At 36.2% G+C, this 15,275-nt stretch overlaps 2 protein-coding genes across 4 annotated transcripts in view; both read right to left on the bottom strand.

Moving 5' to 3' along the window:
- The window catches only part of LOC127508751 (NACHT, LRR and PYD domains-containing protein 3-like), a 360,258-nt gene that overhangs the window by 119,788 nt on the left and 225,195 nt on the right, over positions 1-15,275 (bottom strand). The window lies entirely within an intron of this gene.
- The window catches only part of LOC127508776 (polyunsaturated fatty acid 5-lipoxygenase-like), an 86,883-nt gene that overhangs the window by 19,433 nt on the left and 52,175 nt on the right, over positions 1-15,275 (bottom strand). Inside the window, exons 8-12 of the mRNA XM_051887147.1 lie at positions 10,619-10,822; positions 1,991-2,077; positions 1,354-1,532; positions 1,114-1,235; positions 898-998 (exon numbers count right to left, since the gene is read on the bottom strand). Coding sequence (XP_051743107.1) covers positions 898-998; positions 1,114-1,235; positions 1,354-1,532; positions 1,991-2,077; positions 10,619-10,822 — 693 coding nt within the window. The remainder of the gene's footprint in view (positions 1-897; positions 999-1,113; positions 1,236-1,353; positions 1,533-1,990; positions 2,078-10,618; positions 10,823-15,275) is intronic.

Raw genomic sequence — 15,275 nt, 5'->3', positions numbered from 1 at the left:
TTGAACTTTTGCCGTGGCCTTAGAACCGGTACACCATTTTTGCTTGCGGAAACAAAATGGCGGTGCCGTGGGTGGAAATGTGCAGATTAAAGGGCGGTAATATTATAAGATCCCCACATCACAAGGGGAGCGAAATCTGAGCAGCTCGTTTTTTCACATGCTTGCAGAGAAAGGCTCACCAAAACAAAGTTACTGGGTTGTCCTTTTTCATGTTTTCTGGGTTGGTAGATGCACCAGGGACCCGATTATAGCACTTAAACATGGAAAAAGTCAGATTTTCATGATATGTCCCCTTTAAAGTACAAGAGGGCCATGTTCAAATCCTGATATGGGATCACGATTAATTTATGGACACTTTTGTTTTTCTGCATGTTATGCGCAGTTGTACGGGAATAAATAAACGGGAATAATTTCATTGTGCATGCCTGACCTGTTGAAATAATACATCAGTGAATTATCAAACGTAGTTTCAAGCGTTTTGACTGCCGTCACTGTATACAGTAGTCAAATAGCATTAAGCACTTAGATGATAAATAATTAGCCAAGATTAAATGTTGTATTATTGTTGTTGTTATTATTATTACCAGTAATTTATTTAATTATTTTATCTTCATTTAAAAGTACAAATATCACAGCAGCCTATATGAAATGTTGCAAACCTTCCTTTTGCACCACCTGGTGGTGATATTACGACAAGTGTCACGTTGCGGTGATGTTATACACGGCAGTAATAGGCATTTTGGTTGAGTACCTACTGTATGAATAAAGCATATTAAAACACCACATAGACATATAAACAACATTAAAAACTTGATTTTCACCACAGGGGGTCTTTAACTAAATTTACCAAACAATTTTTACATTCTTTTGTTCATTTTAAAGTGTTTGTAATCCCACCTGTCCAAAGTTGACAGCAGCATGTTGTGCTGAAGCTGTGAAGATTATTACAGTCAGGTATTGAGTTAACTGCTCTCGAGATTCCAGGGTCTTTGGAAAGTCTGTGAACAATGTGTTTTACTCATGTGCGTTCATGTACATAGAATATGTGCAAACATGCACACTTACATGTAGACACATAAAAACACTGATATTGTTTTATGATCCTGTCCTCACCATGATCACCACAATTCTTCAAGCCTTGGCTGGAAACCTCCAAAACAAATGCCTGAATCTCATCATCCTTCTTAACATTCTCGTCATTTTTGTAGTAGACCTCAACCACATCAGACACAAAACTGAAAAAAGTTAAAACCAAATGACAATTAATTCAATTAAGAAATACCTCTTGGTGCCAAATCTTTGTTATGCATTCTCCATTAACATTTGAACTGTTCTCTATATTTTACAACATACCGTTTCACTGCATCCCAGACCTTCAAGCCATCATCCCTGTAGTAGTAGTTGGGAATATCTTCCTGGCTGTCCATTCCTCTAGCTTTTATGTCCTCAGGGAACCACATGGACTTGTAGGTTAATCTTCCCATGGCTTTTTGGACAACTTGCTTAATTCCATTTGAATCTATGCTACAAGCCTTTGGAACATAAAAATGTAATTAATCTTTTGATATCATTGTGTATATTTTCAGATATGATATGGTAATTAAGCATATATTTGGCCTGGCCAGGTAGGGGATTATGGGTCATTGTTGTTTGAAAATATCATTGAATGATGTCTGTCAATGCACACAGTCTATTTAAACAAAGACTAACAAGTTTGAGAGGAGAGCAACAAAATCCTATAAAGCCAATAAAACAGCTATAGCTCAGTTCAGCTAAATGACAGCATTTGACCCAAAATAGAGGTCGTGGTGCAGACGGTCATATTGAGGATTTGATAATATGGTGTGCATCCTCAAAATTTAAGGTTTTGTGCCATGACCAGAGATATCAAGCATATAAATTATGTCTTGGCACACAAAGACAAAAGACCTAAACACAAATGACCAGATGCTGTTGTTGAGTGGCTGGATTAAATTAAGGGTATCTGTACCTTGTCGAAGATCCCATCGTCACCAATGAGCTCTTCACGGGCTAAGGTGTTGATGGCAATGGTGTAATGAACATGAGGTGTCAGTAACTGTAGGAAATAAAAATTCATTTAAACTCATGACTGGCTATCAGACACTGCACATATTCAAAGTATAAATGTTTTATATTGTTTTATACTAACCCTAACCCTAAATAGGTGATAAGCCATATTTTCTAACTAGCAGCCCCTCAGATGATGCAAACTGAATCAACATGCACCAATGCTAAATCATTTATTAACAACATGTATTCTTTACTTCATTGAGCTCTTTGTTTCTACTTTAAATTAATACATTGTTTAAACTACATTGTTAGCTAACTGCATGATTTGTATATGTACAAATCTGAAATACATAACTTGGACTCAGTCAACTCTGATAACAGATAATTCTAAATTGTAATATAAACACATGCATTTTCTGTAAAGCTGCTTTGAAATGATATGTGTTGTAAATGAATTCCTAGTCCCTAAACCAGCTTCAAGCTGTAGAACAGGAGTACTACAGGAGTACAGGAGTACAAAGGGCCACAAATTACAACTTGCATCCCAAAACCTTTGTCTACTTGTCTACTTTTACAGAGTATCTACAAATGCAGTTTATTACCTAGCTAAGTCTTCTTATTCCTTTAATGGTTGTCCTATTTAAAGTGTCACAGAACATAAAAACATAAGCATTTCAACAACAACAACAAAACTGGGTGTCTTGCTGTATTCTTAATGCAAAAAAAAAAAAATCATTCATACTCGTATGAAAAAAATGCCAAAATGCATAAAGAAACTTGGTCTCCCGCAGATGATGCTGGATGCTATGAATATTTGTCACTCGTAAAGCTGGTTTAATGTTGTATGCACCAATACACTTGTTATTACCATGCTCTGCATTTCTTTGGTCCAGCGTTGCTTGACTGTGTGTTGGCTGAGGCAGGCGCTACAGGCCCTTTTTGTATAACAAACTAGCTGTGTCTCATTTCATTTAATTTCGAAGGCTGCATCCTCCAGAGGACGCATCCTGTGAAGGATATGGTATACGGAGTGTCCTTAACTATAATTAAACGAGACGTCCTTCGCAGGACACATAGGCAGGAAAGGAAACAGGAAGTATCACGTTGCTATGCACGGCAGCACTCTGCAATCTGCCGACGCCACCATTTTTTTTATTTTTCAAATAAATGACTGTTGTTAACAGCGACGCAAAGAATTGTGGGCTATCTGCAGCAGCGAAGGATACACCTCATGCATCCTCCAAATTCCTGTGAAAGAAGGGCGCATTCAAAGGTCACATTCGGAGAGTCCTACTTACTTTTCTGAAATGATACAGCCTCAATGACGTATGCAACCTTCGTACGCAACCTTCGAATGCGACCTCCGGAGGACGCAGCCTTCGAAATGAGACACGGCTTATGTGTGCATTCATGAATTGTTTGGCCACGGCTATGACGTTAAATGATGGACAAAACAGCGCAAGCGCAAAAACACAGCGCAGAAGTGAATTACAGCAGTGTGCGCACAGTGACAAAACTTGTAAAAGGTTAACTTGCAGAAATTGCAAATACCAAGGTCGAGCACAAAAAAAAATATGATTGTGCAAGCAAATCAACACGTTGTGAGAAGAAATAACAAAACCGTGAGTCCTGACAGGTCTCAAACGCACAGAACTGACCACAAGTGCGTGTTCTGTTCTGCACGCACGCGCAGTTCTAAAACGCGTGCAAGCTGAAATCTTAAGGCTGATTTATACTTCTGCGTCGGACCTGCGCCGTAGGCTATGCAGTTCTAAAACGCGTGCAAGCTGAAATCTTAAGGCTGATTTATACTTCTGCGTCGGACCTGCGCCGTAGGCTATGTGTCTGTTTTCATTTATAATTCTGCGTCGTTGTCCACGTCGATGTTCATGCAGACCACTAGTAGGCAGTGTCGGCAGTCATATTGAGTATCAAGGCAAAAGCCGAAGAAGCAGCAGCTTGTCATGTACGTTATCAGAGAAGCTTACAAATAGAAGGGGCAGAGAAGCAGTACTTCTGACTTCTGTTGCAGTATGACTGCATGTGTCCCCTGAAACAGAGCATTTTTTCATTCCTATGTAAGTTGAAAATACTCGCTCTTCTCCGATTGCTCAGCGCCAGTTTTTTGACCTGAGGGAGGGGTTCTAGCAAACCAATCACAGCGCTTGCAGTCCGCGTAGAACTGACGCAGATACATTTTTGAAGAGGTGCATGTCAGGCTACATCGTAGGCTACGCGTGCTACACACAACTTACGCCGTAGCTAGGGGAGGTAGGGGAGGAGGTAACCCCCCAATATTCAAATCCATCAGTTACAGAATCTCACAGCCAAAACAAGAACGCCAAAACAGAACGCAATAGAAAATTTGTCAAATTCAGTAAATTTTATGACACCTACAGTAAATGTTGTATTGTCTTAGCTTATATATGTTTTATGTTATCAGTTGTGTAATCCAACCATTACACATCTGAGGTAACGTAGTTAGCCTACTTTGAGTATTTCCATTTTATGCAACTTTACATATTTACTATTAATAGTAAATTAATAATTAATAAAGTTAAGATCATCATGTTTGTAGTGTGATCCAGGGGATTAAAGTGGAATAAATTACTCCACTAGGTCTGAAATGCATTTTAATTCCCTGGATTAAACTACAAACATGATCTTATAGAACATGATCCATTGCTGTGTCTGTTATCCCATAATTCCCACTTTTGGACATTAATATAAGACAACACTGCAAAGACAGTTTACTGTCAAGCTGTTATATTCTGTTATATATTTATTGTCCTACATTCCCAATTTTTCTGATGCATGTCCTCAATTTAATTTCATATGTTGGTATTAATTCAGTATTTATAATGCTAATACTTGAACTTAAAATAATCTCAACCCAAACTGACTGGGTTTCTAGAGAGCAAAGGTTTTGTGGAGAAAAAAAAAAGTGGAAGACTTAAACACAAAGTCTGTAAAATAAACTGTTAAAAGGATTTGATGATCACTAGCCTAGTGTTTGTACGTTATTCTGTGTTGTCATCATTCAGGTTTTCAGCTAATTTCAGCTTTAATTTACTTTTTTTTTTTTTTTTTCAACAAAGCAGCTGATATTGCCATAGAAACTAGTGGACTGCGAGCCGCTTTCACCCCAAAATGGCGGAAGCACAGGGCTGCTGCTGGGCGCTGGTGTTGCACTGGAACGTTCTGTTGAGTTTCGCTTCTTGTCAGTTTAAGTTCTTTGGTGTTACATAACTCAGAGTCTTGTCAGCTGTGCTCTGCTTCAGTCCAAGATTCTGAGGCAATGGCGCCACCTTATAGTGTGGAGGAGCTGTTGATTCTTTACAGATGTATTGTGTTGTATTCTGAAAAGTGTCTGAGAATCAATAAAAATGATTCATCTCAAATAACAAATTTTTCTGTGGTGTGACAGTCTCAGAACACATATTTAATATTGCTTTACACAGACTTTAAAGATCATTATCACCTAACTGCTAACCAGAAAACTGATGCTAACCAGGACAGTTTTTGGCATTCTTTTTGATCTTCAAAGGTATTCCATGGGGGAAGAAATATCATTATGTGGCCACTACTAGTTTGCTGTGATCCACATCTTTAGAATCCATACATTTGTGAGAAACAGATCCAAATTCAGCCCTTTATCCAGCGATCTTTTTCTCCATCCTCAACAGTGTCAGTAAACGTCAAATCCCACATTCGTTATGAATTGAATTAAAAAATTGTTGCCTCGAAGCATTACGACAAGTTTTATGGCAGTGATATCACTCATTGGCTCTTGCCTGTTTCGTCACAGATTGTGACATGTTTTAGGGGTTTGGTTTGAATGAGAAACTCGCACCTTCACGGAGTGATGGTATATATATGAGACATATATATAATATATAATATATATATATATATAATAAATAATATCTATCTATCTATATATATATATATATATATATATATATATAGATATAGATAGATGTATATTAGGACTGTCGATTTAACGTGTTAATTAGATTAAGTACGGAAAAAAATAATACGTTAATTTTTAATGCACTTTCCCCACCCCCAGACCTACATAGGGAATCTGACATTTCATTCAGTTGATGAAGGCTGATTCATGTGATTCATGTAATATTTAATAGTGGCATAACTGTCAATGTGAGGGGTCAAAAAATAATAACAAAGCCGTTTTCATATTAGTCATATGATTATTAATAAATGCACATATTGTGAATTAAAGGGGTGGTTCATTGCGATTGCACTTTTTTAACTTTAGTTAGTGTGTAATGTTGCTGCTTGAGCATAAACAGTATCTGCAAAGTTACAGCGCTGAAAGTTCAATGCAAACGGAGATATTATCTTTTAAAGTTTTATTGCTTGTACATGTCTTTTAAATGTATAGTTCTGTTGCTATTTTTTGGTTGCATCAAGGACGTAAACAAAGACCAATGCGGTTTGGCTTCGCTAGCCAGTTAGCTAAATTCTATTGCATACTTCAACAAACACCAACAAACTTATATGTTCACAGACAAACTAGTTCATGCTATAAATTAAATGATACCTTTACAAAAATGCTACTACTCAGTCATGTATTCGGCTACAGTAAAGCTTTAATCAGGATAAAACTGTATATTGAAAGCTAACATAAATGGCAGTAACATTTACAAGTGACAGCATATCTAAACACTTTGACACAAGTACAAACGGAAATACTTACCATTCAGAAACGTCCTTTAAAAGACGTGCTTGCAGAGATTCTGCTTGACCCTCTTCATCATTACTGCTATCTGGGTCTGATTCGGGCTCAATTTGATATGGCAATATAGATGCCATTATTTACATTTCCACTGAAGCTCATGTAACAACTAATGGTAAGGGGCGTGGTGTTTCCAGATGCTTCAGCGAATCACAATACACTGGGCCAGCTAACCAATCTGAGCACATTGCGTACTTTGGAGGGAGTGGTATCATAGAAGCAGGAAGTCAAATGAGCCGTTTGAATGACAAGAAACAGCGATGTAGAATAAAGGTAAAATATATGAAAAATACAGCATTTTTTTTTTAAACAAAGCATTATGACATGTTAAACTGTGCCCCATAAACACAATCAAGCCTAGAAAAAAACAGTGAACCACCCCTTTAATTTAATAAACTTAGCTTAAACCTAGCTTTCCTGGTAGCCTTCAGTAAATTAACTTCTCTAAGAAAGTGATTCATAAAACATATAAATATCAACTGACCCTATATTTACTTTCTACATTGATACAGATGAAAATGAATAGACTATTGGTCAAAGCTCAGCTTTAGGAGGGGAGGAGACAAAGGAGACTGAGGGGAAAAAAGAAAGTGATGATGGAGATGACAAGGAGAGATTTTAAAGCTATTATTGTCCAAAGTTTTGGCCTTCAATGTCTTAAAATGCAGATAAGAGAAATCAAAATTCTAAGGAGTCAATATTGTGTTATTTTAGACACAATACTTCACTCCTGAATGAATCAGCTGTTTGAACGAATGGAATTAATTAGACCTTTACCGCCACGTACTGGCAGTTTTAGTTTATTATTTAGAGTATAATTTAATTTAAAAACATTATATTTCCATATTAATAAAAAAATAAAGAAAGAAATAGTTCACCCAAAAAATTAAAATTCAGTCATCAAAACATTTCTTTCTGAATCTACTTTTTGTAATGTTTATTTGATTCTTTACACAATAATGACTTCAAATTATCTTTTGGGGATAATTGCTCAGCCAGATTTGATGTGCGATTTATTTGCGATTGATTAGATTAATTAATCGCCACATTGTGCAATTAATTAGATTAAAATTTTTAATCGCTTAACAGCTCAAATATATATATATCGATCAGGCATAACTTTATGACCACCTTCCTAATATTGTGTTGGTCCCCCTTTTGCTGCCAAAACAGCCCTGACCCATCGAGTCATGGACTCCTCTTGACCCCTGAAGGTGTGCTGTGGTATCTGACACCAAGATGTTAGCAGCAGATCCTTGATCCTTGCAGATCCACTGCAGACCGGGAACACCCCACAAGAGCTGCAGTTTTGGAGATGCTCTGACCCAGTCGTCTAACCATCACAATTTGGCCCTTGTCACTCAAATCCTTACGCTTGCCCATTTTTCCTGCTTCTAATACATCAACTTTGAGGATAAAATGTTAATTTGCTGCCTACTATATCCCACCCACTAACAGGTGCCATGGTGAAGAGATAATCAGTGTTATTCACTTCACCTGTCAGTGCTCATAATGTTATGCCTGATCCGACAGGGTCATGGGCGGCCAAGTTTCATTGAGGCAAATGGGAAGCGAAGGCTGGCCCGTGTGGTTCGATCCAACAGACGATCTACTGTAGCTTTGAATAATTCATTTAAAAGTAGACATTTCAAGCTTTCTATAGATATATTTCTCATCTACAGTGAGTTTCAGTTCATTTTTGTGATGCGCTCTAGTTCACAGAGACGACAGAGGGTGCATCCTGTTTGTTTTCTTTATTTTGCAAAAACACAGCGTTTTGTTTTTGTGAGTGCATAAAAATCCTTTGAGTGAGTGCATAGATGCTTTAAAGTTTTAAAGATGTACTACTCTTATCTGTATCAGTAAAATCAGTAAAAATGATGGCATATTTTAAGTTGTTTGCACTGTTATCAGGACATAGCACCTCCATGTCATGCAGTAAGCAGGCTAATAGCTTCAACACTCTGCACAAACACTAGGATATGCACCTAATAATAGCACACATTTATCTAAGTTAACGTTAACACAGCCATGTAAAGTAACATTTAGGCCCTGTCCACACGAACGCGGGTATTTTCAAAACCGCAGCTTTTTCTATGCGGTTTGGCCATCCATCCACACGCAAACGCTGTATCCGGTGACTGAAACCGAACTTTTTTGAAAACTGAAAAAATAATTATCTCTTGAAAAATCTTCAGGGTGAAGATTTTTAGAAACTCCGGTTGCAGCGTTGTCGTGTAGACATTGAAACCGGTAATAAACTTTTTTCCAGGCTTCTGATTGGCCAACATGGCTTTTGACAGCGCTTCGTAGCATGTTTTTGCGTTTTCATGTGGACAGAGATTTTTTTCAAACCATGTTTGTGTGGATGCAATATTTTTTTTAAATGGAGGAGGAAAAACTCTGTTTATAAAAATACCCGTGCACATGTGGACTAGTAGGGCCCTATGAAATCTGTTTTATTTTTTCCCAAATTCTGTTTTTTTCCGTTTTTATGTTTCTGGATTCCGTTTTTTTCAGTTTTATTTTTTTTTTTGGACTCCATTTTAATGGTTAAATTAAATTTTAGTAATCAAAAAGCATGTCTAATTAATGGAAATAATGAAACTTATCAAATTTACCAACAATTTATTAAAAGTTTAACAAAAATTTTTTAGGGCCCTATGATATCCATTTTATTCTTTCCCCAAATTTTCAAAAAATTTCTACCAAATTCTGTGTTTTCTGTTTTAACTTTTCTGGATTCCATTTTAATGGTTTAATTACATTTTAATAATCAAAAAGCATGTCTAATTAATTTAATTCTTAAAAACAATGAAATATATTTCAATGAAGTATTTTTATGAATTTTTTTTTTCTCAGAAATTCTGTTCCATATTTTAATTTTTTCTGGCAATCAAATGAACGCATAAAATTTAATTTATCTTTTAATCATGAAATTAAACATTTTTGTCAAACAATGTGCTGCACAATTGCTTTACTGTTAAAATTAAAACATGGAAGAAAAACTGAGATTATTCCTTAAAAAGATAGTTTTTAATAATTTATTATTTAATTTATCTAAATTCTACTGTACAACACTAATATGTTTCTGTCAAGTTAAATCGAACTTTTATTTTGACGGGTTGCCGAGAGCTTTGAGTTTCTCTGTGTTTATGATGATAGTTTTCTCAAACGAAGCGGTTGAATGCTGATGAAGTGACTTTCAGAGCGGCTCTGGAGATGAATTTCGTGCATTCATTTCCTCATATAGTGAGGCGACAAAGGATGAAAACATCGCGAGGATGGCACGTGCTTCAGTGTGTGTGCTTGCATGCATGCGCGCGGGTGTGTGTGGTAAATGAAACCGCACTTTCGCGTCATTCATTTCAGAGGCACACAGACATGCAGGATTCATATTTAATATTATAGGCTATTTGCGGTTTGATATTCACAGACACTAGTCTATATTGCGATTTAAGTGTACTGACCTGCTTTTTATTCATTAATCAAAAATTTGACAAATTCTGTGACATCCCGCGTTATATACCAAATTCCGTTTTTATGAGTGGATCGCGGAAATCATAGGGCCCTAGCCTAGGCCTTAGACGACTATTAGGGGGAAGCCCTATAATTATCTCTTTTTATTTGACCATATACACATAGATGAAAGACTGTTCAATAAAAACATCAGTTTAAAGAATCTCTTTTCCAACCTCTGATTCTTTGACCAAAATCTTGTCCATATTTGGCCACCTCAACCAGCTAAAACTGTTGAGACTTTACCACACTGACTTGGAGTCTTATGATTATGATAAATGTTATGGTTGCACATTGAATGATGGGTACCTTGTATACAGGATGGACTGAAGAGAGTGTTCTGAACATTGCAATGGCAAAAACTTCAGTGATCAGATGTGTTCTCAGAAGGTGTGTCACAATCTGGTGTACATTGAAGTCAGAGGACTTTACCCACATCTTGGCAAGCATCCAATCATACTGATCATCGTTTGGTAGAAAGATTGGGCTCTCCTCCCCTGGGGTTTGACTGAGCTGTGTCAGATATCAAAGTAAATATCAAAAAGGGTTTAATTCAAGAAGCAACATGTACAAGTAGCACTGAAGCAGTGTGCAGTTAATAAGATAATTAAATAATTAAGTGACGATTGACAATTAGTGATGACACCTGGTGTTAACAAGAGTAAACTGAAGGAGAGAGGGAGATACACAATAAAAACAAAGACAGCAATCAGATACCACAACTATTGAAACTGACTTACAGCTACACAGATTTAGATATACAGTATATCAACTACCTTTAAAATAAGTATCTAATTAAAATTTGGAATATCCCAAAACAGCATGTGGGGATGTTTCACTGAAAAATTGGATGTCACCATTATGGTGATTAGTGTTCAATTTGTATGGAAACTCATACCTTAACGTAGTTTTCTTTTATCTGCTACTGCAGTATTTCATTATACACATCTATTTGTGAATCATCAATATAAGAGACAGTAGTAATGAGTTCAGGGGGGTGTTCCAGAAAGCAGGTTTTGTGACATACCTAGGGATGTTTAAAAGTAAGCAAGCGGATAACCTCAAATTTCGGTTCCAAAAATGGAGATAACTTTCAGGGTATGTAGTGGGCGTGATAAATTATACACAATATTATATATTATTACAAGTTACAGTTATATAATATACAATTATTTTTATATATATATATATATATATATATATATATATATATGATTGATTGATTGCAATTTTTATATATTGATTGCAATTTTTTTTTGTTAGTGTGACCTGTCGATACCGCTTTTTGCCGATTTTGATTTTCTTTCTAAGAACTATAATTGACAGCACAAACAAAAATCTACTTTTCTTCAACTCAAGGTTTTATTTTTATAAAAAAAACAAAAACAAAAAAAACCAAGTAAAAAGTCAGTAATAAAATAAGAACACAAACTACAAACAACAGCACAAATGAATTCAATAGAATAAAGACAGTTATAAAACTTTTAAGTTTTTCAGGTTAAGTAGGTTAAGTAATCAAATGTAAAATAACACTTGGTTGTCTTCTTTGTAAAAATTAAATACAGATTAATGCTTGCAATTAAAGTTATAAAACGTATTCAGTTGAGAGCAGAAAGTGATTTTCTTTGTCTTTTGTTCTTTGATTAACATGACAGACAGCAGCAGGAATATTCGACTGCTGTCACTTTAAGAGCTTATGCACCCAATACCCAATATATTGTTACACAACGTTCTCTTTCTAAACTTTAACGTTCCAAAACTGACTGTGTTTAAAGCTGCTGTCCGTAACTTTTTTTTTGGTTAAGAATTATCCAAAATCAATTTTTCAGCAAGTACATAACCAGCCAGTGTTCAAAACTATCTGCTTACCTTAGCCCGATTCACAACGGTAAGCTTGTAATAATGTTTTATAATTTGGGTGGAATAGTGGGTTTTCGCGGGAAATTTGAGTATGTCGCCGTTTGTCTCTGCGTCATTGTGTCACGTCTGTAAACGAGTCCCAGCAAGTAGGCTATATCGCATGTGAGATGGATCATTTAGGCTGTAGCCTTTTCTCACAGCAGCTGCAATAATTATACTCATTTTGATGGCGGATTGTATGGTATGACAAATTAATATTAGTGATTAGATCTACACAGGTAACGCTAATACACACTAAATGCATATAGTCACGCAATGCTGATGTTGTTAACATTAACAATTTGAGAACAAAATATAACAATAATAATAATTTGCTAAGCTATCATTAGATTTAATCACCTTGGCAGTGCGATTTATTGTAATGCTTTTTTTCCCTCAGTTGGTCAGAACAAAAGTGGCAGATAAGTTACTTACTTGTTCAAATGAAATTTTCCGGTGAAAATTCTTATTTTGGTCATACTTCCAAGACTACAGTCTGTGATTCCAAAGTACAGTATCCACACCGGCGTGGTGACTGACAGCAAACATTAGATTCATCCGTGCTGAGGAGTCGTGACGAGGCACAATACACATACAGATAAAACAACTGCAATTGCAGGTTTCAAACAGAGATGGCGATAAAGAGGCAAAACTACAGACTGTAGCTTTAACTGAATACTCGCTGTAATGGACATATTGTCATTTTGTGTGTATTTGACTGTTTAAGCGCAGGAAGCCACTTATTTTGGTACTTATGACTCACAAGCTGTTTGAGGCTGAGAAACAGCTCGTGTGCTCCACTAATATAGATCAGTGGCGCACACGCTTTTGGTGTGAGCGCGAAACCTGTGGGAATGACTAAAATTATGTGCAATACAAGCAATATTTAACCGAAGCGAATGAGACGAGTGAGAGAGAGGAGGCGAGTGTGTGTCACTTCGCCGTTGGAGAGAAGATATCAAGAGCGTGCAGCTGACGTTATTGCCTGTGCCGGAGATTGTCTCGGAATTGGTAAGACGTGAGACTGACCGGCCGGTCACCAATTTGGGCCGATCATGCGGGAAATCGGCCAATTCCGATCCCTGGCTGGTCGATTGGTGTATCTAATATATGTTACGTAATTTTAACTCATTTAAGTTAACATTACATAAAAAGAGAGACCAAATACAATTCTATTTTGTATTTTTACACTATGTAATGTTCTAATTATTAAAACCAAGTATAAATTTAATCAACTTAGTGTTATATGCATTTTTACATTTATTCCAAAATAATAACTAAAGGCAGTAACAATTTAAACGATATATTATTTATAAACTAATATTCAGCTTTTCTTTTTAACAGAGGTGGGAGTAAGTCACACATGTGCAAGTCACAAGTCTTAACCTTCAAGTCTCAAGCAAGTCAAGTCAAGTCACTGCTTTATGTCAAGCAATTCAAGTCAAGTCATAGCTTAGGTCAAGCAAGTCATACAAATGTTTGATGATTTAACTGAATTTATGTATTTTTTTATATTTATATTTTTTTTTTTATCTTTGTGTGTGTGTGTGTGTGTGTGTATAAAATTATATTTATGTGTATCTCCATAAACTATCCATAGGCTTTTCACTCAAAGTCTAACACTGAAGACTAATTATTAGACACTGCACACATACATATACTAAGTGATACTGCAAAAAAAAAAAAAAGGCTGACATTTCTTTATAAACAGTGAATAACCATCTACAATGCATTGCACTTGCAAAAAGTTAAATGTGATAATTTTCTCTGTTACCTTTGTCCTTTGATTATCTTCAATGACAGACAGCATTGGTTGCTGTCACTTTAAGAGCTGCAGCACATGACGCGGATCTAACACGCGTCTGACTTTCTCACAACTCTTTACTTTCATTTAAGACTTTATTCATTCAAGGCTGCTCTAATGAGGATACTCAACAAAACTGACATTTTTGGCATTATTGTGTGTGTGTTGTCGTTGTTATTCGTTCAAGCGTGACATTCTGGCGCGCGTCTTTCTGTGCGTTGTGTGTGTGACAGGACATTCACAGACAGCACGTTCTCTTTTTCTCTTTTGTTGCGCTTAAATGGTTTAGAAGCATTTGCATGAATAAGAGCGTGATCATATATTGTAATCATATATTGCAATGCTAGCCAAAGGATGACAGAAAAAAAAAATTCTGTTTAATGAACGCAAAACCAATTCAAAGTCAACTCTTAACATGTCCAAAACGTTATTTCTTTTTACTTACTTATTCTTGGCGTAGCGCCTGTTCAGTCACGACTGTCCATGCTCTTACGTTAGCTCTCTCTGCTTGCCTGCTGCCTCACTTGGCTAGGTTGCGGTGCCAGATAATTATTAAACAAAAGTCAAGTTATTTCGAGTCGTTTAACTCAAGTCCTTGTTAAGTCTCAAGTCATGAATGTCAAATCAAAGCCAAGTCAGGTCTTTTATTAATATTTGTCAAGCAAGTCTCAAGTCCTAAAATTTGCAACTTAAGTCTGACTCGAGTAAAGTCATATGACTCGAGTCACCCACCTCTGCTTTTTAAGTCAATTTATTTTCAGCAGTCATCAAGCTTGTACACACTGGGCACACACTGGTCACAGACACAAAGATGTACCTTTAATGGGTTAGTTCACCCAAAAATGAAAATAATGTCATTAATTACTCACCCTCATGTCATTCTACACCAGTAAGACCTTAATCTTCGAAACACAAATTAAGATATTTTTGATAAAATCCAATGGCTCAGTGAGGCCTCTACTGAGAACAAAGTCACTGAACCTCTCAAGATCCATAAAGGTACTAAAAACATATTTAAAACCGTTCATGTGAGTATAGTGGTTCTGCCTTAATATTATAAAGCGACAAGAATATTTTTTGTGCGTCAAAAAAAACAAAATAACTTTTTAACAATATCTAGTGATGCTTTGGAGCGTTACTAATCTTTTGTGTCGAATCAGTGATTTGGATCACGTATCAAACTGCCAAACTGCTGAAATCACGTGACTTTGGCGATCTGAACCACTGATTCGATTCGTGAAGATCGAAGAAGCTTCATGAAGC

Source organism: Ctenopharyngodon idella, chromosome 3 (genome assembly GCF_019924925.1).
Source record: "Ctenopharyngodon idella isolate HZGC_01 chromosome 3, HZGC01, whole genome shotgun sequence".
In the NCBI taxonomy this organism is placed as follows: domain Eukaryota; kingdom Metazoa; phylum Chordata; class Actinopteri; order Cypriniformes; family Xenocyprididae; genus Ctenopharyngodon; species Ctenopharyngodon idella.
Note: the sequence above shows the minus strand (reverse complement) of the source record. Positions and strands in the feature narration are given on the sequence as shown.